This window comes from Cynocephalus volans, chromosome 14 (genome assembly GCF_027409185.1).
Source record: "Cynocephalus volans isolate mCynVol1 chromosome 14, mCynVol1.pri, whole genome shotgun sequence".
NCBI classification, from domain to species: Eukaryota; Metazoa; Chordata; class Mammalia; order Dermoptera; family Cynocephalidae; genus Cynocephalus; species Cynocephalus volans.
In genome coordinates this window covers 91,639,039-91,661,527 of record NC_084473.1, presented here as the reverse complement: position 1 = coordinate 91,661,527, position 22,489 = coordinate 91,639,039, and the positions used below count along the sequence as shown (strand labels likewise).

At 42.1% G+C, this 22,489-nt stretch overlaps 1 protein-coding gene across 4 annotated transcripts in view; it reads right to left on the bottom strand.

Annotated features, from left to right (window-relative positions):
- Window positions 1-22,489, bottom strand: part of C14H2orf92 (chromosome 14 C2orf92 homolog) — a 54,484-nt gene that overhangs the window by 4,943 nt on the left and 27,052 nt on the right. For 3 of the 4 annotated variants that reach the window (XM_063078937.1, XM_063078940.1, XM_063078938.1), the window contains 3 exons: window positions 19,832-19,942; window positions 18,228-18,378; window positions 16,324-16,785 (listed from right to left, as the gene is read on the bottom strand). In XM_063078937.1, coding sequence (XP_062935007.1) covers window positions 16,686-16,785; window positions 18,228-18,378; window positions 19,832-19,942 — 362 coding nt within the window. In that variant the 3' untranslated portion in view covers window positions 16,324-16,685. Of the gene's footprint in view, window positions 1-16,323; window positions 16,786-18,227; window positions 18,379-19,831; window positions 19,943-22,489 lie in introns of those variants that run through there. The other variant, XM_063078941.1, reaches the window with a different exon arrangement.

The window sequence follows — 22,489 nt, the reverse complement described above, 5'->3', positions numbered from 1 at the left end:
TTCACTGGCCAATGCTTCAGTGGCCACTCGACTGGTGGCTACATATCTGTGGCAGACCATTGTGGGATGAGTGGTCCATATCAGTGACTTAATATACTTGAGCCTTTGCAGACTCTGTCCAGTGCTTAATCAAAAATCCTCCCTTTGCTAAAGGCTAACAATCATGAATGTTAGATCATTAAGGGACATAAAACTCTGTCATGTAAAAAAAACAGTTCTCAGAAACTACAAGCTGCCTGTAGAAGCCTCCTGCACCAGGGATATTGACAGATACACTCTTCTGTCTTAACAGAGTACCTCAGAAAATTCAGGTTCTGCCAGTTGTGACAAGAAAAGAACAAGCTGTACTGGTAACAACTAGCTTCACCACAGGAAGTCACAGGTAAGCAGTGGCAAAACTCTCCCGAAAAGGTTCTGCCATGGACTGAATTATGTCCCCTCCCCTCAAATTCATATAGGAAAGCCCTAACCCCCAGTGTGAGTGTATTTGGAGATAGGGTCTTTAAGAGGTAATTAAAGTTAAATGAAGTCACAAGAATGGGGCCCTAGCCCAAAAGGATTAGTGTCCTTACAAGAAGAGACAACACGGAGTTCTCTCTATCACAGGAGTGTGCACAGAAGAAAGGCTGTCCAAGGAGACACAGGAAGGCACCTGTCTGCATGCCAGGAAGAGAAGCTTTGCAGGAACCTCATTGGCTGGCACCTGGGTCTTGGACTTCCCAGCCTCCAGAACCATGAGAAAATTAAATTTCTATTGTTTAAGCCGCCCAGTCTGTGGTAATTTGTTATGACAGCCTGGGCTGATTAATACAGTTTCCAAACTTACCTAGGCATGTGGTGTTAGAGACTGTGCAAGGAGTCAGGAGCCTTGAAGAAAGAGATAGATTTACCTGGACTGAGTCACAGAAAATGGGACATGGCAGTAGTTCATGGGCATGCAGGTGGGTTCCTAGAGAACTGGTGTGAGAAAAGATCAACTGGCTTTGTTCATACCCATTTACCCTTGAAGTCTCAGTAGAGGAGAAGACTGGAAAGATCCTCTGGCCCACGATTTCTCCCCACATCTCATGAGCCTGCATCTGCCTCTTGCATTTGTCTAAACTGCTTGAATATCTACCAGTGGTTCTTCTAGACTAATGGAAGGAGCCTCTTCTCAATGTCCCACCTTAAGGAGAATCAGTGTTCCCCAAAATCCAATGTCATGGTCACCCTAAGAGAATAGAAATTTGTTTGAGGAAATAAGGAAAAGGAAAAGTAATTTTAGAAGGAGGAGACGGAGAACAGACCAGCGAGGTGTTCCCAGTGCAGGTGGTGGGGGGGGGCTCAGTCCTGGAAGGGAAGGGAAAGGGGAGGCAGGGCTCAGCTGCTGGCTCAGCCACTTCAGTCTCTGCTCCAGGAGCCTATGACTCATCTTCTGAACAGTGGTGACGGGTGATAACGTGAATGGGTAGAGAGAGTTGATGCATCTCATTTCTCACCACCTGGCTGTCTGACTTAAACCATCCAATACATTTAGGGTGTGTTGTGGACTTATTAGGCAGTATGGTGGGTACTAAGGGAGGTAAGACCTCTACCTATAAGGAGTTTGTGGTCTCTGAAATAAAAAGAATCTAACACTCACCTAGTGTCTACCATGTACTGTACTAAGCATTTCCCCCTCTGTCACGTTACATCACCTAATCTTCAATCCATCATTAAGACAGGCATCATTGTCATTATCATGACAGATATGCAGCTGAGGCTCAAAGAAGTTTAAGACATGCCCAAGAGCACATAGCTTCAGGTTTCTCCTCCTTGCAAAATGTCTGTTCCCTTGGGGAAACTAGGGAATTACAATTGTAAGAATGTGACATTAACTCCGGTATAAAGATCTGCCTCATTCCAAAGCTCACGTTCATGTCCACCCCACCAACCCATACGCACTGTGGTGCCTGTCCTCTCCTCTCTGTACTGGACTTCATTACACCCTTCACCAGCCCCCTCTGTTTCTCTCTAAGCAGTAGAAGATTGACTTTGGAGAGCAGGGACAGAGCTCAGCTTCTTTGTGCTAAAAGCAGGGTCAAATCTCTTGGCTTCCCTCCAGCCTGGAATGCAGGCTTTCAGTTTAGGGTTATGATATACCAGAACTTGATCCAAGGCCATCCAGCTTAATTGTTAGCTGTGGGCTTGGAAAGCAAATCATCTCTCTGCACAGCATTGACCAATTCTCTATCACTGCTCTTTTTCCTTTTTCTTCCTAAAAAAAGAATAGAAACTTGAGCTGACAAAGTAATAAGAGCTCAGGGGCAAGCAACAGATACTTCAGTCCCAGAAGTGCTGTGCAAATACCTTCTGGTAAAGTCAGTTTGGGCTACACACTATGGGAAGGAAGGAAAGGTGTTGATGGAGTTTGGATGTGTTGTCCCCTCCAAAACTCATGTGGAAATTTGATCTCCAATGTGGCAGTGTTGGAAACTGATTGAGTCATGGGGGCAGATCCCTCATGAATGGATTAATCCCCCCCTGGGGGAGGGGGGATCAATGAGCGAGCTCTCCCTCTATTTGTTCCCGCGAGAGCCTGTTGCTTAAAAAGACCCTGGCACCTTCTCTCTCTCTCTTGCTTCTTCTCGCCATGTGATCTGCTTGTACCTCTGGCTCCCTGCCACTTTCCGCCATGAGTTGAAGCAGCCTGAGGTCCATGCCAGATGAAACTGTCCCAGAATCGTAAGCCAAATAAGCCTCTTTCCTTTATAAATTACCCAGTCTCAGGTATTTCTGTTATAGCAACACAAAACGGACTAAAACAGGTGTACTGATCATTTTGTTGAAAACTGTTCTTGGAAAGAGATGACTTTCTAACTCATCATGTGCAGGTACAGAACATGATGTCAGCTTTGCTCTTGTTTCTTTTGGAGCTTCTCTAAAATAAAAGTTGCCTCTCGGAAACCGAAGGGAAGAAGGGAAGAAGGTAAAAAATGAAGGTACAAACTTTTCTTCCAGCTTTGCACAGCTAAAGCCCTGGGGAACAGGAGATTCCCCTGCATGGCGTACCACCCTCAGTTAGTCCCATGAGGGTAGACAGAACACAGCAACCCAAATTATAAGGGCTCTGCTGGGGAGAGCAAGTCAGGCCATTCTCTCCCTGCCACTGGGCTCTATGTGTGGACGGGTTTCACAGAGCAGATGACAAGGGCCACAAAGATTCTTGGGACCGGATCTAAAAGGGGTCAGAGCAGAGCAGGTTCCTACTGCCGATACAATTATCTGGATAATTAAACCAAGAGCTTAGGGTAATTCAATAGCTCACTGCTGACCTAAAGTTCCAGAATAATTCCTTTAATTTTCTGCTTTGCAAGTAAAACATGGTGTGTGTGTGTGTGTGTGTGTGTGTGTGTGTGTGTGTGTGTGTGTGTGTGTGTGTGTGTGTGTGTGTGTGTGTGTGTGTGTTTCCTTCACCTTTAGACTCTCCCTTTATATGTACAAGTATAGACAGGTAAGTGCCCAGCACCCTAGGATACCCTGGTCCCTCTGTGAATAGACAGTTTCCAAAGAATTAGGTTAACTGGTATAATTATATAATTCATTTGGCTCTTATTACCATTAGACACATGAAGATGAATTTGGTTTCAATTAAACTATGTGGCTCCAACTATAAGGCTCACTCTTGTCAATTGCTCTGACCCTCCCTAAATGTCTGCATCCTCTTGGTTCTACTCAGGGAAATCTGTATAACACAAAATGTGTTCTTTAAACATCATGTTATCTTCCTGAGACATCTTTTCCTACCTGTTATCCACTGCATATAAGACAACAAATTCTCAGCACTTGTTGAATGAATGGAGGCCTTCCTTATCTCTTTTCCATCCTCTCCCCCTTTTTCAAAAACAAATTATTACTTAGTGCTTCCTATGTGCCAGACACTGTTCTAAGCCCACATGAATACTAACTCATTTAATTTAATTAATTTATTTTATTAATTAGTCTTCATCCTTTTGCAAGTGGATGTCAGGGTTTCTAGCACCATCCTTTGGAAAGGCTATTCTTTACATATTGAATTGTCTTGGCACATTTGTCAGAAATCATAAGTGTACAGGTTTATTTATATACTCTCAGTTCAGTTCTATTAATCCGTTTTTTTTACCCTAATGCCAGTACCACCCTGTTTTGATTATTCTAGCTTTGTACTAAGTTTTGAAATTGAAAAATGTGATTGTTCCAACTTTGTTCTTTATTAAAGATTTTTTTTTTTTTTGGCTCTTCTGGTCGTATTCTATCTGAATTTCAGAATCAGCTTACCAACTTCTGGATTTTGGTAGAGATTGTGATGATCGTGATCATATTTGGGGAATATTGCCATCATAACAATATTGAGTCTTCTGATCCATGAACAAGTATGACTTTCCATTTATTTAGGTCTTCTTTAACTATTTTTAACAATGGTTTGTTTTTCAGAGTAAGTTCAACACTTGTTTTGTTAAGCTTATTCCTATACAAAAAAAATTGCATCTCACAATAGCAATAGAATGAAAAATCCGGATATGCCATGGAGTTTTTCAAAACTGGGTTCTTAGATGTATTTGTGGAGCTTGTTCTTTGGTTTTTTGTTTTTTAAAAACATACTGTGTAAAGTTTATGGAGCACTGGAACTTCCTTCTATGAATCTCTGCTTGGGGAGTCCAACAATGTGCTGCCCCGACATTTCTTACCATCCTTGTTGCTGCCACCTCCTTCTCCGCCTCCTTCCTCGTTTATCAGGACTATGTGACACAGCTTGACAAGACAGTCCTGGTGCACAGCTATGGTCTGGCATAATTACTCTACTTCAATCTCAAAAGTGCCCTGGTTTGAACGTGAACTGCACGGTCACCTTTACCATTCATGATTGAACATGCCAAGGGTGTCATACTATGGGTGCACACTAGGTGTCAGCAGTATGACCTCCGGAGAACACCAGGGAAAGCATTTCACTACAAAAGTCAAATCAGAGCAAATAATTAAGTGTAGTTCAAGAGCTACCTGCAGCCTTGGACAGTCAAAGCAAGCGAGAGGGCAGGGGGAGGAGAGAAGGAACAGGTGCAGGGCAGGCAGCTCCTTCCTGGGATCTGACAGAGAGGGAAGAATTCCCTTCCTCACTCGAAGGACTCCAGTGATAATATGGAATGAACACCGTAGTGTCCTTTTAAATTTTCGCTCACAAGATGAAACCAGTGTGCAGTGAAGTGTGGAGACAGCTTTGAATGAAGAGGTATTTGTTTCGTCCATAAATTGCTCTTCAAGTCATGATCGGATGGAGGTCCTGCAGGAGCCCCCTGGGCTTTGCCAAGTCTACTGAATGACTGCATTTGAACCACTAATAATTCCATTTCCAGTGGTAAAGAGGGCATTTAGGTAGCCTATGTTGTGGTGTGGTATAGAAATACACAAAATATCACCCTTAGCTACTCCTAATCAAATATACATAAAAGGCAAGTTTCTGGATGACCATGTACTTGATACCTTAGAACATTTTAGTTAAACTGAGGAGTATAAGCGTGGCTGGTTGCTCCTAACTGAGCTGGAGAAAGTGGGGAAAGAAAGAGATGAGCTTAGGGCTTTAACATTCTCAGGTTGAACTCGGAATAAATAAGCTTAAAGCTTCTATGTCTGTCCTGAAAGAAACCCTTATCTCCTGTAGCTGCAGGGCTAATATTTCTGAAAAACACAAAGTGACTGAATTACAGTGCAGTTGAGTTCCTAGCCTTGCAGACTGTTTTGTGTTACAGTAAGGGTCCTGACTGGGAAGGAACAGGATCCTAAAAATTGGAATGGGGGGTCGGCCCGTGGCTCACTCAAGAGAGTGCGGTGCTGATAACACCAAGGCCACAGGTTCGAATCCCATATAGGGATGGCCGCTTAGCTCACTTGGAGAGTGTGGTGCTGACAACACCAAGTCAAGGAAGGGTTAAGATCCCCTTACCGGTCATCTTTAAAAAAAAAAAAAAAATTGGAATGGGGACATATGGGAAGATCCCAATGAAGCTGGGGGTATTAAACCTCTAAATTCTGCTGAATCTTCTTTGCCAGTACAAGTAGCCCTTCCACCGCTGTCTGAGAAGATTAACCCTGCTTTCTCTGTAGACCAGAAAGTGGCCTCCTCTGGGATCGTTGCCTTGTAAGACAATGCTGATTCTCCTCAGCACCTACCCTCACCACCCCTTTGTTTCTAGGCCTATAACTAAACTCAAATCCTAGCAGGACCCAAAGGGTGAGGTACAAAATGTGACCCATACAACAAAGGGTACACTATACACCAAAAGAATTGCATGGTTTTCCCAATGTATACAGACAGAAATGTGGGGAATATGTGTAGACATGGATATAAGGGTGTGGGATAATGGTGGAAAGAATGTAAAGTTGGATCAGGCTGAATTTATTGACATGAGCCCACTGAGCAGAGGTTATGGACTCAGTGTTTTAGCTGGAAGAGTTAAAAATGGCTCTGTTTGGGGCCAGCCCATGGCTCACTTGGGAGAGTGTGGTGCTGATAACACCAAGGCCACGGGTTCAGATCCCTTTATAGGGATGGCCGGTTAGCTCACTTGGGAGAGCGTGGTGCTAACGACACCAAGTCAAGGGTTTAGATCCCCTTACTGGTCATCTTTTTAAAAAAAATTTTTTTAAGGGGGGGCTATGTTTTCTTGGTTAGCTGAAACATTGATCCACATAGCCTATAGCAAATGAAGTTGAAATGCTAGAACTGCCCTCATATACTGTAGAGGAAGGGACCCAAGGCTTAGGGAGATCAGAATGTTAGATTGGATTTATCACGTAAGACCTTCCCGCCCACGCTGGGAGGATCTAGAGGACACACCTTTTACCATGACTATGAGAAATAAATTTGTGAGAGGAGCCCCAGAATTCTTGAAGAGCTCTGAGGTTGTTCTTTTCTGCAGGTCAGAAATGAAAGTGGGAACTGCTTCCATTAAACTGGGATCCCAAAATGCAATGGGGATAATTGGATCCCAGGGTGGTCTTAACTGTGAAAACCTAATCTATAGCTTTTGCTTTTTCTTTTAATTAAATAAATAAAATGGGGGAGATGTGGAGTATACTTACATTTATAAAGTAAATATAATTCACAAAGTCTAGTTCTCTGCAGTTTCAGGTTTAGCCTAACCTTTTGGAATTACATATAAAAATGTTAACCTTGCAAAAGACAGGATACTTTCCCCAGGCTAAAAGACTCTGTTGTAAGATAAAGAATTGTAACACAGCAAGGTTGCTGGCTCAGTGACAGACAAGTTACTTGATTGATATATAAAACTACTGGGAAGCTGCTATAGGGAAAGAAAATGCTTACTAAGATCAAGCTTTTGTTGGTGGATCAACTTACCCTTTTGCAATTGCATTATGGAATGTCACCTTGCTTATTTCAGGGATGTTACTAGCTCTCCATTTGTTAGCCATAATTCTGAAAATATTCTTGTGTCTTTAGAATGGTTAAATCAACTGAATTTTCTTGTAAAACTTCCTTGTCTTTACAATAGAAGAGAGATGCTAACTTTGGATCAGGGCTGCCACGTTCAGTTTTGCTCCTCCTGATAGGATAGGGAAATTATGAAGTGCAGTCCATCCAGGCCTCAATGCATACATTAAAAAAAACAAACAAAAAAAAAAAAAAAAAAAACCTCAATTGGTATAAAAATTTGTTTTCTTGTTCCCCTTGGTTAACAACTCTTCTCACTGCTTTAACAGGACCCCTACTCATAATCCTATTACTCTTTACTATAGGCCCCTGCATACTCACTGGCCTCACAAGATACATTGAGGAAAGAGTACAATCAATAAAGCTTATGGTTTTAAGATCCCATTATACCAGATTAAATGTTGATGAGTCTAGGATTTGACTCATGTACATAAAACCAGTGGGGAATGTAACAGGGAAAACTGAGCATTTTCTGATTGTTAAACCTGCCCCCCCCCCTTCCGCTTGAGAAACCACTTTAGAAATTTTATGCTTGACTGCCTTAACTGCAAACTCTGGCTTCTATAACTTAGCTTGCTTGCTTCCTGCATCCACCCAAATCTATATGTTAATAGGAGATAACAATGGTCTGACACCACCCTAAGGTCCAGATACATTAGGCTCCAGAGCTGACCGATGGACTATGTCTCATAATCAGCCAATCCAAATTAACAAAACTGCATCCCTCATTTACATGAGAGGACCTGAATGGAAACTGGGGCGGGAAGTTAGGAGGGAATTTTGGCTATATAAGGCTGCTCCTTTCCTTTGTTCAGTGAGACACTGGTCTAGGAGTCTTTACTCCCCAGTGCTCTCCTGGCTTGCAAGGAAAAAGGCACTGGAACACTGAACAAAGAGCTGTAACACCAAATAAAGAGCTGTAAAACTGCAACATTGATGCCGGTCTTGGATTCCTCTGTGCAATCTCCCCACAACAGTAGAAGTGCTAAGTCTCCTGCACTGGTCATTAGTGCCATATTGCCATAAGCATCCTGTGGTAAAGTACTTTTTCCTGGTAAAGCACACATTCCATTCGGGATTGGAATGAAAAGGAAACATTTTTGTAGAATATGCCTTACAGCCAGAGATACAATTGCCATGGTGTCTGGATCAAGAATACCCTCACATCACAGTTTTAAGTCCTGATTGGGCTGGTTTTGCTTTGCCTCCCATGGATTTATCACCCCTTTTCCCCTGGGTGACAGAGCCACCAAAGATTATTCAAAGCCCATCTCTTCTAAGCAGTGAGAAGCCCCCAAAAGGGGTTAATCTCCCAGAAACCTCAAGATAGAGGCATTCCTTCCATTTGGGAAATTAACCACAAATTGGGGTTCTCTTCCTGCATTTATTCTCCAGACCTGGAAGTTACAGGAAGAGAACATAGGTGGGGTTTTTTTCTAAGTACAGTTTAACAAGTTTAACAATAGACATTCCATAATGCAATTTTCAAGACGTTAAGTTGATCCACCAACAAAAGCTTGATCTTAGCAAACACTCTCTTCTTACAGCAATTTCCCGGTATCTTTACATATCAATCAGTAACCTGTCAGTCCTTGAGCCAGTAACCTTGCTGCATTACAATTCTTTATCTTACAACAGAGACTATATAGCTTGGGGAAATTTTCCTGTCCTTTGCAAGGTCAATATTTGAAACTGGGGCCAGCCCATGGCTCACTTGAGAGAGTTTGGTGCTGATAACACCAAGGCCATGGGTTCAGATCCTATATAGGGAAGGCCAGTTGGCTCACTGGCTGAGCGTGGTGCTGACAACTCCAAGGCAAGGGTTGAGATCCCCTTACCGGTCACCTTTTAAATATATATATATATATATATATATATATATTTGAAACTGCAAGGCTTTGGAAAACCAGGCCCTGTGAAGTACATTTGTTTTATGCATACTCTACATTTCCCCCCATTTTATTTATTTAAAAGAAAAAACAAAAGCTATAGATCAGGTTTTCACAGTTAAGACAAAAGCATTTAAAGCAAAGTTGGTATCATTTAGCATGGCAAGTCCTTTTAATTTACTTCAGGTGAGAACCGATGATGTCATCATCTCAGACTGGCTGCATCAGCATCATTCCAGGTGCTGTGAATTGGGTGTAATTACCAATTGTTGAAACCCCAGGAATGGGATTCTGCTCCTATAATAGTTGATTCTGAGTCCAGAGAGTTTGTTAATGTTCACCTGTCCAGGACATTACTGTTTTCAAAGCATCTAGTCTTTTCTAAAATTTTTGATCAATCACAAGTCTTTTGTTTAAAAACAGGATGTCCCATCCAAGTTACAAACACCCTCTTTAAGACCAGGAAAATTTAGAGAACTGCTTTTGTAGAGAAGATGTTATTTCCCCCCTTATGATTAAGGCGTTCCTCATAAAAGCACTGATGATCAATATCTTGATTGAAAAGGTCTTACTTTTCTTTGTATAAATCGCACACTGCTGGGAAGACTGTTTCCCAGGTGGTGATCTGTCCCACGTCAGGGGGAGGGGGGAAGATGAACAGCAGGATGAAGCAGCAGTTAGGCCAAATTAAAGCAACATGAAAGAGGGGTCAGCACTTAGAAGTGAGACATGCTATCTTATATCCGAAGTTCTAAATTACATCCTATTATAAAGAGAGAGAGTTAATTTTCATTGAATTTATAAAAATAGCCACATTGTCATAATAATCATAAAGATACTTAAAGTTATTAAATTTGGGGGGGATCAAATAAGGAGAAAACAAATGCTTTTACTTCTGTTTTAAATGACATTTTACCAAACTGTTGTTAGTTATAGATAGCTTAAGAGAGAGAGTTTTCTTAAATTTGGAAAACAAAACATTAAGAGTACCAGCAGTATTTCAAAATAGGTAGATTGTAAAAACCTATAATTCTTTTTAATTAGTTCACTAATTAACTTTTGTTGTTTTGACCTTTGTGAACAATTTCACAAACCTATCAGTTTCTTCATTAGAATTTTGGAAATTTATTATTATTTTTCTTTTAAGATGACCGGTAAGGGGATCTCAACCCTTGCCTTGGTGTTGTCAGCACCACGCTCTCCCAAGTGAACCAACCAGCCATCCCTATATAGGATCTGAACCCATGGCCTTGGTGTTAGCACTGCACTCTCCCAAATGGGCCACGGGCTGGCCCAGAATTTTGGAAATTTAGTTTAAAGGTATGACCTCAAAGTTTGTCAGGAAACTGTACCTATCAGTTTTTTCATGAAATATTTGAAGACATAACATTTTAAAGTTATAATTAAAACAAGATTATGACTGGTAGCATTTATATCAAGACATAGACATTTAAGAACCTTACAAGATTTTGGAACACATATCCATAACACCTTCAGTACTGAAAATGCTTTCCCATATAGTATAATTTATTAAATAAGACAATTAGTTTTGATACGTTTTTTATATATCCTTTGAGAAGCTCCATGGCCCTTGGAATTCCTCAAAGTTATTTTAAACCAAAAATGTTGGGCTTTCAGTTTTGGAAAGCTTTGTCAAGTAACAAAAGGCTTAAAACACTTAGTCGAATAAAATCACAAATTATTACAAAAAGTAAAACCAAAGTGACAGAAGGTTTCAAAGGCAGAAAGCTCAAGAAATTATCATGAAATAAGCTTTTTAAACCAGTTATCTAAGGTACAAAGAAAACCTTTTACAATTTTGTATTAAGAGCAGTCAAGTGAAAAGACCTCTAGTAATCCTGTTTGATTAGTAAACCCAGGCAGTGATGTGTGCTGATAAGAACATTTTTATACATTCATGTTAGTGAATAGGCATCCATTAATCAGAGCAAATTATACAAAGCCCAGTTTGAGTTTTAGCTATTGTTACCAAATACATATTTATGGTTTCCCAGCCAAAAACTTGGTGAATTAGATCTACACCCTTATCGGTTAATGTTAACTAGAGCCTATGTAATATTGGGCATAGGTTTCCTTTCACTAGCCATTTTGGGTCCCAGGTTTCCACGTGGCATTTGGAGCCATGTGGAGCTTAAGACAGAGGGAGGTATTTACAAAGATAATGTCTAAAAGATATTGTTTCTCCCAGCATGGCCAGGAGGCAGAGCTGAGATAACAAGGAGACATATTGACCTAGAGACAAATTTAGGTAAAAGGTTTAAACCAAATTTTGAAAATATATTTATCAAAACTTTAGAAAATTTAAGTCACGTGAACTTGAAAAGTATACTTATTTATTTAATGAGTGCAAATTAATTATAAGCCAATTGGTACCTTGCAGACAACACAATTACACCTACAGACATGAACATATAGACATAACATACAGCTTACACACGCATATATGCAGACATAAACAACAAGAACAAACAAGGATCTTATAGGTTTTGTTCAAGATGTAAAAAAAGCTCACTAGTAAAAATGACAGTCAGGTTTAGATTGTTTTTTTTTTTCTTTTAAAAGACTTATTGGTGAGGCCTCACACTGCCTTAAAGAAAGCAAGATAACAAATTTACATTGTAAAGCAAAGTATGCCAGCCTTTTCAAGAAGATGCAGAGAAGATTCTCCTTTTTAAAAAAATGGCATAGAACTTTACCAGAGGATTTTGTGAAGAAATACATAGATGAGACTAGAAGAGAATTTTGAAGTCTAAGATAACCAGCTGGATGCCAGAAAATTTGAGACCATCTAGTTAAACAGGTAGATTTTAGGTTAGTTTTTGTCTCTCAAATGAGTTACTGAGCTTAAGGGCTGAGCTATTGAAAGCTATTTGACTGTTGGAGTTTTGTTTTTGTTTTTTCTTAATTTATGCCAGGTCAATTTGAAGCTTGTCATTATTTTCATGACTGGTGGTCTGATGTGTACCATCCCCAGTGAGATGGATTGAGGTGTGATGGTTAGGCGTTGAGATTTTGGGATGAGATTCAATTCTTTGTCTGGTTTGGGGTTCCACATGAGGTAAACAGCCTTAGCAGGAATCCATAGCAGGCCTGTGGGTGAGAGAACAGATGCATACTCTCTCCCCCATGTTAACAATTCAGCAGGTCCCAACCATTGTGGTCCCATCAGCAGATGGCAGAATAAAACCAAGGGTCTAGGTCTCTTTTTAGGAGGTATAAAGTGTCATTCTGGGGCTGTTAATTTTGGGGAGTTGAAATTTTAAAAATTTCGTGTAAACAGAGCTTTAAAGACCTGTTCATGAGGGGCCAGTCCTATATCTATATTACCCCTCCTTTGTTTACTTATTTGAGATTTAAGAAGGCCATTGGCTCTTTCAACAATTGCCTGGCCAGTGGGGTTAAATGGGATTCCTGTGACATGTTTAATGTTCCAGCTGACACAGAATACTTGAAAGACTTTGGAGGTGCATGCTGGTCCATTATCTGTCTTAATTTGATTTGGAATCCCCATGACAGCAAAGGCAGAAAGACAATGTTTTTTAACATGTTTAGCAGTTTCTCCTGTTTGGACAGTGGCATGAATAAGACCAGAGTAAGTATCAACAGTAACATGTAAATATTTAAGACGTCTGAAAGTAGAATAACGAGTGACTTTCATTTGCCAAATTTCACTACCCTTTGTTCCTTGAGGATTAACTCCTCCAGAGAAATTAGATTTAGAAAATCTCTGACAATCAGGAAAAGCATGAACAATATCTTGAGCTTGCCTGTAAGAGATCTGATGCATGTTAGCCAAAGCTTGTGCAACCTGATAAAAAAAACTGATGAGAATCAATAGCTTTCTGTAAAACATTATCATACATAACAAAGTGATTAGCCATATCATTTCCAATTGATGAGGGGCCAGGAAGACCAGAATGAGAATGCATGTGAGTTACTACATAGAAAGGATGATGTCTTTTTTGAATAAGTTTTTGTAAATGTTGAAACATTTCAAGTAAAAGAAAATCATTTCCCTCATGGATAAGATGCATCTTGAATTACCTGTAACACTGCAACTACATAGGCAGAGTCAGCTACTAAACTAAGTAGCTGATTGTAAAAGTGTTGCAAAGCTGCAACTGGCAGCTGCCAATTCAGCCCTTTGAGGGGACTTACGATAGATAGTACCAAAATGTTTCCAGATTTCCTGTTCCTGCCATGCCAGAGATCCCCCTCCTGACCTGCCAGAACTGCTGACAAACACAGCCAGCACCTGAGGGAGGGGAACAGGGGACAAACAGGATCCCAGCTGCATGGGCAGCATTCAGAGTCCCTGCAAAACTCTATCATGGGGTAATGAGAACTGCATCCCACCAACAAAATCAACCATAGCCATCTGCAAAGACTCCGATCATTCAAGGGAAGTGCAAAAATCAGCCCCCGAAAGACCAGGATTAACATCAGGATCACACCCAGTAAGTACTTGACAATGGTGTCCTCCCCCAGTGAGCAGCCGAATACATTGCTCCAATTCAGTATATAATTTCCTCTTTTATTGATGGGGTAAGAAAATCCATTCAATGACTCCTATTTGAGGATGAAATTGGCATCCTGTGGGACTATGTGAGGTGTTTAAAATAATGAAATGAATGACTTGAGATTTAACAAAACGTGTTAATTGTCTGGAATGTAAAGAGGATTCAATCTGTTCCAATTCCAACCTTCCTTCCCCAGACAAGCAATGAGGAGAGGACAGATCAGTGTCTCCCTTCAAGGTATTAAACAAATGTTGTAATTGATAAGTTGGAACACCCATAGAAGGGCAGAGCCAGTTAATGTGTCCAAGTAATTTTTGTAAGTCACTTAGAGTAACAGGCTCCTGAATATGGAAAGATATACTTTGTGCCCATATATTTCTCTGAGTGATCAAAAAACCAAGGCATTTCCAAGGCTCCTTTCTTTGAGTTTTATCTGGAGCTACTTGTAAACCAGCATTATTAATTTGTTTGATTAAATGTAAATAAACTTGTGATAGCAGTTATGGATTGTCATGAGCATTATCAATTTGTCTAGTTATAGCATCTTGAAGATAATTAATAAAATTGATATAAGGCTCAGTGGGTCCCTGTCTAACAGTAGCAAAAGATTTAGTGGGAGTATTCCAGGGACTATGCAATAGCTCTAAATGTCCCATTTGTAACTGTTGTTTAGCCAGTAAGGTAGCTTGATTTAATTTCTCCCCTTTAAGAGGCCACTGTTCCACCCAAACCAGAGGACCAGGGGTCCATTGTAATTTGACTGGTGGAACTGTGGCCATGGCCATTATGATAAATTTTGAAGGAGATGTGCCAATATAAACATCCCATTGAGCAGGGAGGTCTCAGCCCCCTAGAGTTTGAGGTAGATCTGGAACATAAGGCATAATGGAGGCAGTTTGTCCGTCGGGGCCAGTACACAACAAAGGATTTTTACTTTGATAAGGGATTTTGAACCTGCCTAATCCATTAAGTGTAACTGGTGAAGAAGTTACTTTCCATAATGGAGTCCAGTCCTTTTTAGCAATTATGGTAACATCAGCCCCCAAATCTGTAATTAATTTTTGTTCAACAGATAATGTCAACAGTGGCTGAGTCTTATCTAATCTTTGTGTCCAAAATGCATCAAGGGAAGCAAGAGGTTGAGGTTTAGATTTTGTTTCAGGAATTTTGTTCCAAGCCTTTATGGCTGCTCTAGTTGTTTGGTCAAGTAACATGTCCACACTAATTTCAACCTCATCTCGTAAATTTTCGAGTGAAATAGCATGTAAGGCTTCCCGATATTCTTGTTGCCATACAGTATATTAAGCAGGAGTTAAAACAGTTTTTCCAAGTGTTTCCCAATCCCAAGGGGTCATATTATACCCATTAGCAATTGATTCTAAGTATTCCTTAGTAAAAGTACTAGGTAAGCCATTTTCTGTTATGCTCTTTTTAAATCTTTCAAACAAGGAGAATGGGAGGTTTTCATGTCTTGACTGAGTCCTAGTTCTTACAACGGGAGAGACATGATGAGCATCAACTCCCATGTTATGTCCTCTAAGACAGGACTCCAGCAAGGGAACAAATGAATTGTTTGCCTCCAAAGGTGGAGGCGGGGGGAGAGGAGGAGGAGGAGGCGACGATTGCTTTTCATCCTCTTTAATGGCATAAACATGTTTTTTCCTTTTGTTAAGGTTCAGAATAATTTTTAAAGCAATTCAACAAAATTTCCAAACCACTATAATCAATAATAATTTAGTTAGATGACAGTTAGTTACTTTATAACCTACTGCCTTAAGGAGACATAGAAGGACTGTACTATGTTGAACTTCTCTCTTAAGACAGTAAACTACCCATAATCGCAAGAATAGATAGAAAATTGAGAGAGTAAGAAAGCAAAACTTTCGGGCAAAGCCCTAGCTAGACACTACAGCATGTGTGCAATCACTTAATCGAAAGCCACCCCTGTGACCCCCTTTACCGGGGTGAGTCCCCCTTCCGGGATTTCCCTCTTCTGGGCATCTTTTTCCTTTTTGCCCCTTTGTCGGGACCTCCCTTTTGTTGGGGCCTCCCTTTTGTCGGGACCTCCCTTTTGTCGGGACCTCCCTTTTGTCAGGATGAATGGTGGATGTCCTTTTCCTTTCCAAGGCTTGGCAGGTTGGTCTCCGATGCATGGACACAGAATTTGTCACATCGGGGTCACCATTTGTTGCTTTGCCTCCCATGGATTTGTCACCCCTTTTCCCCTGGGTGATGGAGCCAGCAAAGTTTACTCAAAGCCCATCTCTTCTGAGCAGTGAGAAGTCCCAAAAAGGGGTTAATCTCCCATAACCCTCAAGACAGAGGCATTCCTTCCATTTGGGAAATTAACCATGAATTGGGGTTCTCTTCCTGCAGGAAGTAACAGGAAGTAACATAGGTGGGGTTTTTTCTAAGTATAGTTTATTCTTCAGACCAGGAAGTAACAGGAAGAGAACATAGGTGGGGTTTTTTCTAAGTATAGTTTAACAAGTTTAACTATAGACGCTCTGTAATGCAATTTTCAAGAAGTTGATCCACCAACAAAAGCTTGATCTTAGCAAACATTCTATTCTTACATATTCTTTACATATTCATTCTATTCTTTACATATCGATAAGTAATCTGTCAGTCCTTGAGCCAGCAACCTTGCTGTTTTACAATTCTTTATCTTACTACAGAGACTGTATAGTTTGGGGAAAATTTCCTGTCCTTTGCAAGGTCAATATTTGAAATGGCAAGGCTTTGGAAAATCAGGCCCTGTGAAGTACATTTTCTTTATGCATACTCTACAGGCTGGCCCCATGACCTGGCTCAGACATAGGAATCACACTTTAACCGTTTTCCTGCATGTTTTCTGAGATCCTCTTCATTCATTATAAAAATATTGTATGTAATGTGTTCCGGAGAATGTCTAAAACAAAACACAACAAAAACCAATATTGCTCAGCTGCATATAAGGAATTCCTACTGTCTACCTGTTGGGCAGTGACAAAGCTGATGTTCCTTCTGAGGGGTGAGGATTCTGCTTCCCGTCAGGAAGGTGTGCCGCTTATGAAGTTCGTTTGCCTCTGGGCATCACAGAGCCTCTGGGAAACTCCTTTCCCCTACTTTCTCGTAACTAACTCAGGCCACCCACAGTTTTGACTATCCCTGTGGGATGGAGCCACAGTCCTGGCCACTTCTTTTGGTACCTCAAGGGGCATGGAGGGAAAATGGCAGGTCCAAGGCATGAGCCCTGTTCAGAATGTGAAGTGGGTCAAGCTTATTTTCAGGAGCTCTTTAAATCCTCTCTCTGTAACTTCTTCCACATTTGGGGCTCCCCCTTGGCTTCCGGGGACCCATTCCTACCTCAGAGAAGTAAGCCAATGTGAGGTGATGGCTGGTCTGAATGGGCTCCGGTCTCAGCAGCCTTGGCATTCAGGAAAGGCAAGGCCATGCTTGTGGGGAAATGTAAATGCCGCAGCCTCACAGTGTGGGGGGCAGGGAAGGGACAGATACCTCTTCCCTCATCACACACCTCCACGCCCTTTCTCTGCTGACAAGCTGAGCACCTAACACAGTGTTGGCAGGACCTGAGGGGCCTGTGGAGAGCTGTTCTTCCCTCTGTGATCAGGAGTATGCGTCTGGAAATGCAACTGTGCATGTACATTATCTTGTAAACTATTTGCTTTCAAGGCCTGCTCAAAAGAGGTGAGTGCATCTGTGCTTGAGCCCCGTCATTGAGGAGGATAACCAAAATACTTAACAACCTATGCAAACAGGCACTGACCAGTCAAAATGACCACTTTTGGAGCAGAGCCCTGGAGGGCCACTACTGGGTCAGGCATTAAGCCTCCACTTACAGGGTGATAGGGAAGATGGGGAAGTCTGTAGGGGGTTCTGGGAAGTGGCTTTCAATATGCTGACAATCAGTGCAGCTGAACCCTTGAGAATGAGCTAAGCAGCAGCCCTGCTCTCATCTCTCCTCCACAGCCTCATCCCTCCCCACCCTCTTACAGCTGTATTTTTCCTTTCTTTTCTATATCCATATTCCTGTTTATCAATCTTTCAGCAAGAAGCTATACCATCTCCTCTTTCAGTAGCCCTTAATACAGGAATAGGTCTGGCTCAACCTGCAGTGTCCCTGAAAGGCAAGCATGGCCCGAGCCAGGGATCCCCAAACCTGCCCATACCTCAGAATCACCCAGGCAGTGCCCAAAAACCAGGTCACATGTACTTTTGCAGAGCACACCAGGTGATGCTGAAGCTCAACCAGGCTTAGAGATCCCTGCCCTCCTCCTAAACCCAGGCTCAGCAGAAGGCTCTGGGCCAACCTTGTTTCTTGGAGGGAAGGGGGTGCTAAGAGCCACTCACAGCAGCTGCTTCTTTCTGCAGTACATGGTCATCAGCAGCAGCAGCAGCACTGCAGCGGTGAGGATTGCCGCCACCGACCCAACAGCGACGATGATGTTCCTCTGCAGAAAGTGCAGAAGCTTTGCGCAGGGCATATTCCCGTAGTGAGCATCTAAACAAGACACAGGGCAGAGTGAACATGGAGGGGGTACCCCACACACATCCCTCCTGAATCACCCACAGCCAGCACCAAACCAGCAAGCACTCCTGTTAGCTCTGCTCAGAGCAGAGATGACAGCACTAGCATCTTAGCCACTGGTTCCAGAAGTCCTCCTGGGGAAGGGGTAGCTTTGTCTAGGAAAGTACATTCCTAGCTGTTTGGTGGTAAGATGAGATGCTGCTGGGTAATGGGGGCAAGATGCTGAGGGCAAGGACCTGCAAGCAGCAACGCAACCAACCACAGTGTGCAGGAGGCCAGGAGGAGAGTTCAGACAGGGAGAGGAGGGAGGGGCGCAGCAGGCGGTGGGAAGTCCTACTGCAGTCTTTCAGGAACAACGGAGGCAAATACTCAGTTTGAAGCTTTTCACAGGGCAGAGATACAACCTTTCCTCCCTGCCCCCTTTCCCCCCTATCCCCCAGCCTCCGGATATTCTCCTGGACACACAATCTGCCTCACATGCGTAGGTTTGGTGGGGGAGGGGGTTCGTGTCTGCATCCACATGAGACAAACATACTGCTGAATATGATCCTGAGCTCTTACGGTCCCCTAGGGACTTCCAGAAACCCTGAGAGTGGATTTGGAATGCCACCAAGCGTGGGCTTGTGAGTACAAGGCAATCTTAGGTATATCACAAAGGAAGGAGACCCTCGCTGACATCAGACCTCCTAGAGCTTCTGTCCACCCATATATAATGTGAAGAAGAAAAAGCAATCAGGTAAATGGGGCATAGAGGTAGTCACAGAATCAGCTGGTTTAGCCTGGAGAGCTGTCAGTTACACAGGCAGGAGAGTGCTGTCCGAGGGCCTCCTCGGGTTATAGGGAGAAAACTGGGCATGACCAGCTTCTACCTTCATCTATGCCATGTCAAGAGGCAGCAGATTAAGCAGCTCTAAGAAACAGACTGATTCAGCATTCAATTTCTAAGAGTTAGGAAGTGACACTGGGTATAATCCTGACAGCAGGTATAGTTGCATGGGTGGGGGCTTGTTCTGGGCTTGGTACCAGCAAGGGCAAGTTTCTGCACACTCTGAACAGGTTGGGCTCAGGTAAGCCAGCAAGGATGGAGGTGCCAGGCACATCAAAGACTAGGGTAGCATCTGGCATTGAATTCCTCCCGCTTGTGAGGAAGCCTCAGTGCCCAGCACTTGCAGGGGCTCAGAAGATGATACCCACATTATGAACGACCTTGGTTGTGTAAAAACAACATAAAAGTAGCATCTTTTTGGAAGGACAGTCAAATTCCTGGAGTTAGTTTAATTCATAATTTAAACTTCAGATCATACGCTTTTGCAGGTGAATAAAGGTGTGCTGACATCTTAGTTAAAATACCGTGAAAGGCAAAAGACACATCTGGAGTCATCAATACTTAAGTGTCTTACTTAGTTCATGTTATCCAGATTATTACCTGGACTAACTGCTACTTGAAGTGTCTCTTTATCCACAGTAGTCAATTGCTCAATTACATCCCTGTTGAATAGAGAGGATTCTTGATCCCTCTTCTCATCTGAAATGTGATCTACAAAAGACAAAGATAAAACATGTTCATCTATTAATACCATTGGCCTGTGATTAGTTTTGTTTTCATGATGAAAGTAGCTTCCTCTAGAGTCCAAATGAGGAGTTGGGGAGGGTTTGGGAGGGAATCTAAATGTACTACAGTATATCAGTGTGTTGTTTTTGCTTATTTTTTTAATCTAACAAATCCCCACATAACCCATCCACAGCTGAGGCAGTGTTTCTCACGCTCGAGTGTGCGTCAGAATCACGCGGACGGCTGATTAACACACAGCCTGCTGGGCCCTGCCCCGGAGTTTCTGATTCAGTAGGTCTGAGGTGGGCCTGAGAATGTGCATGTCTCACAGATCCCAGGAGATGCTGACACTGCTGGTCGGAGACCACACTTAGAGGACCCTTGTGAGAACCATTCAGCCAGTCACTGAGCTTCTCTGAGACCCAGTCCCCACCTCCACTTGTATAAAATAGAGATAATAAGACCTTCCTTGCAGAGGGCATAATGTTCATGAAAATACTTTTTCAACCACAAAGTACTATAAAAAATGTTTCTCCAGTTGTAAGGACAAGACAGGAAAGCGCACCCACACTGAAATGTTCATTTCTTAGTAGAGTGATTGCAGAATGGTTTAGTAGAAAGAAAACAGGGTTGAAAATGAGAAATGTTTGCATCCTAGCTCTGCCATTGGGTGTCTGACTCCTTTGCATAGGAGACCTGTAAAAGGACCCAAGTGAATTTAGCTTGGACAAAACTGGGAGGCCAGAGAGCTGTCTTTGCCAGGTGCAGGAATGGCCCTGGGAAGACGCTGAGAGATGTTCTGAGAAGTTTCAAGGAGTGAACTAGAACCAGTGGGTAGGAGGTCCAGGGAAATCTGTTTGGACTAACTATTTAGCAGTCAGAAAGTAGAGCTATCAAAAAGGGGCTGGGGAAGGATGAGGAGTAAGGAATCTCACACCTGCAGAACACTTCAAGCCAGGCTGGCGGCCCCAGCCCCAGGTGGGAGACGGATGAGAGCTGCAGGGGTAGCCTAGGGTGAGTTTGACAAACCCTCCCTGACCTAGTTCATGAAGGGATGAAGAATTATTACAATGTGATTAAGACTATAATGTGAGTGTGTGTTAACAGCCTCATGAAGTTTTAATTATTCCTGGGAAAAAGAGGAATTAGTTTCTGATTCAAATGGCTTAGAAAAGAGAAAAAAAAATACCCCTATCAAGCAGATCCACCTCTCTTCTGCTGTCCCAAAGCTCCATGCAAATACAACCTAAAAACTTTTTAAATACCTTCAATTTTAGCATATTTATATCTAACAATTATGTACTTACTAGATTCACTTTCCTACTCACTGTGAGCTCTTGGAAGACAAGAATGATGCCTCACTTAGCTCTCTAGCTCCGATGCAGTATCTATAGTCAGGTAGGAGAGATCAGCTAGTTCTTGAGTTAGAGAATGAATCTTGAAGAATTTTGACTGAAACCTCGACAGACTCTAAGCCAAAACACCCAGCAAAACCTGTCTTGTTGGCCAAGACTGCAGTCAATTAAGGGCTGACCAGCATTGGAAGGTCTGCTTCCAACATGGCACACTCATAAGGCAGTTGGCAGAAGATCTCACCTCCTTGCTGGCTGTAGGCAGGAGGGCTCAGTTCCTTACCACCAGGGACTCTCCTTAGGACTGCTTGAGTGTCCTCACAACATGGCAGCTGACTTTCACCAGAATGATCCAAGACAGCAAGACAACAATGTCTTTTATGATCTAATCCATGAAGTAGCACACACTTCTGCCATGTTCTATTCATCAGAAGCCAGTCACTTAAGTCTAGCCCACGCTCACAGGGAACCCCACCTTTTCAAGGAAGAGGTAGAAAAGAATTTGTGGATATATTTAAAAATCACAATAGGAATAGAATTCCAAGGAACAGAGTCAAGCAAAGGAAACATTTGCTTGTATCCATATGAACATGAGGATTTTAATCAACCAACTCTGGTTTTCTTCAAGAATTGTGAGAATTGAGAGAAGTAACACCCTTTCTGCAGCGTTTACACTCTGCAGGAAGCTGGAACTTGGGTTGTGACCTGCACCATTAAGCAGAGGCCCCTGAATGGTTTCCAAGATACTAGGTTGAGCCATATAAAACTGTAAATGTTTGACCATTTCTGGCCAACAAAAATAGTAAGTTCAAATGATTCAACCTAACATTATAGACTCAAGGGAAGTTTCCAAGTCTACATATTTCTTCTAATTTTGAAGAACCTAGAAACCCAACATCACTGATTGTCAAGACAAACATGTGACCAATTTGTAATGTTATCCTTTCTTTACCAAAAAAATATAATGTGGAATTGACTTCAAACCTAGTTTAGACGGATCACTGCACACCTTGGAGTCCAGGAAGATAGAGGAAGATAAGCCCATTTTGTACTTAGAAAGCAGTCTAGCATCTAGTTAAGCTCCTATGAGGAAGAAAAATATCAATAAAGATGATTTCTGAAGGACAGCTTTGGAGAAGGTGATGTCATCTTTAGCTTCGTGCAAAAGTTTTAGAAAAAT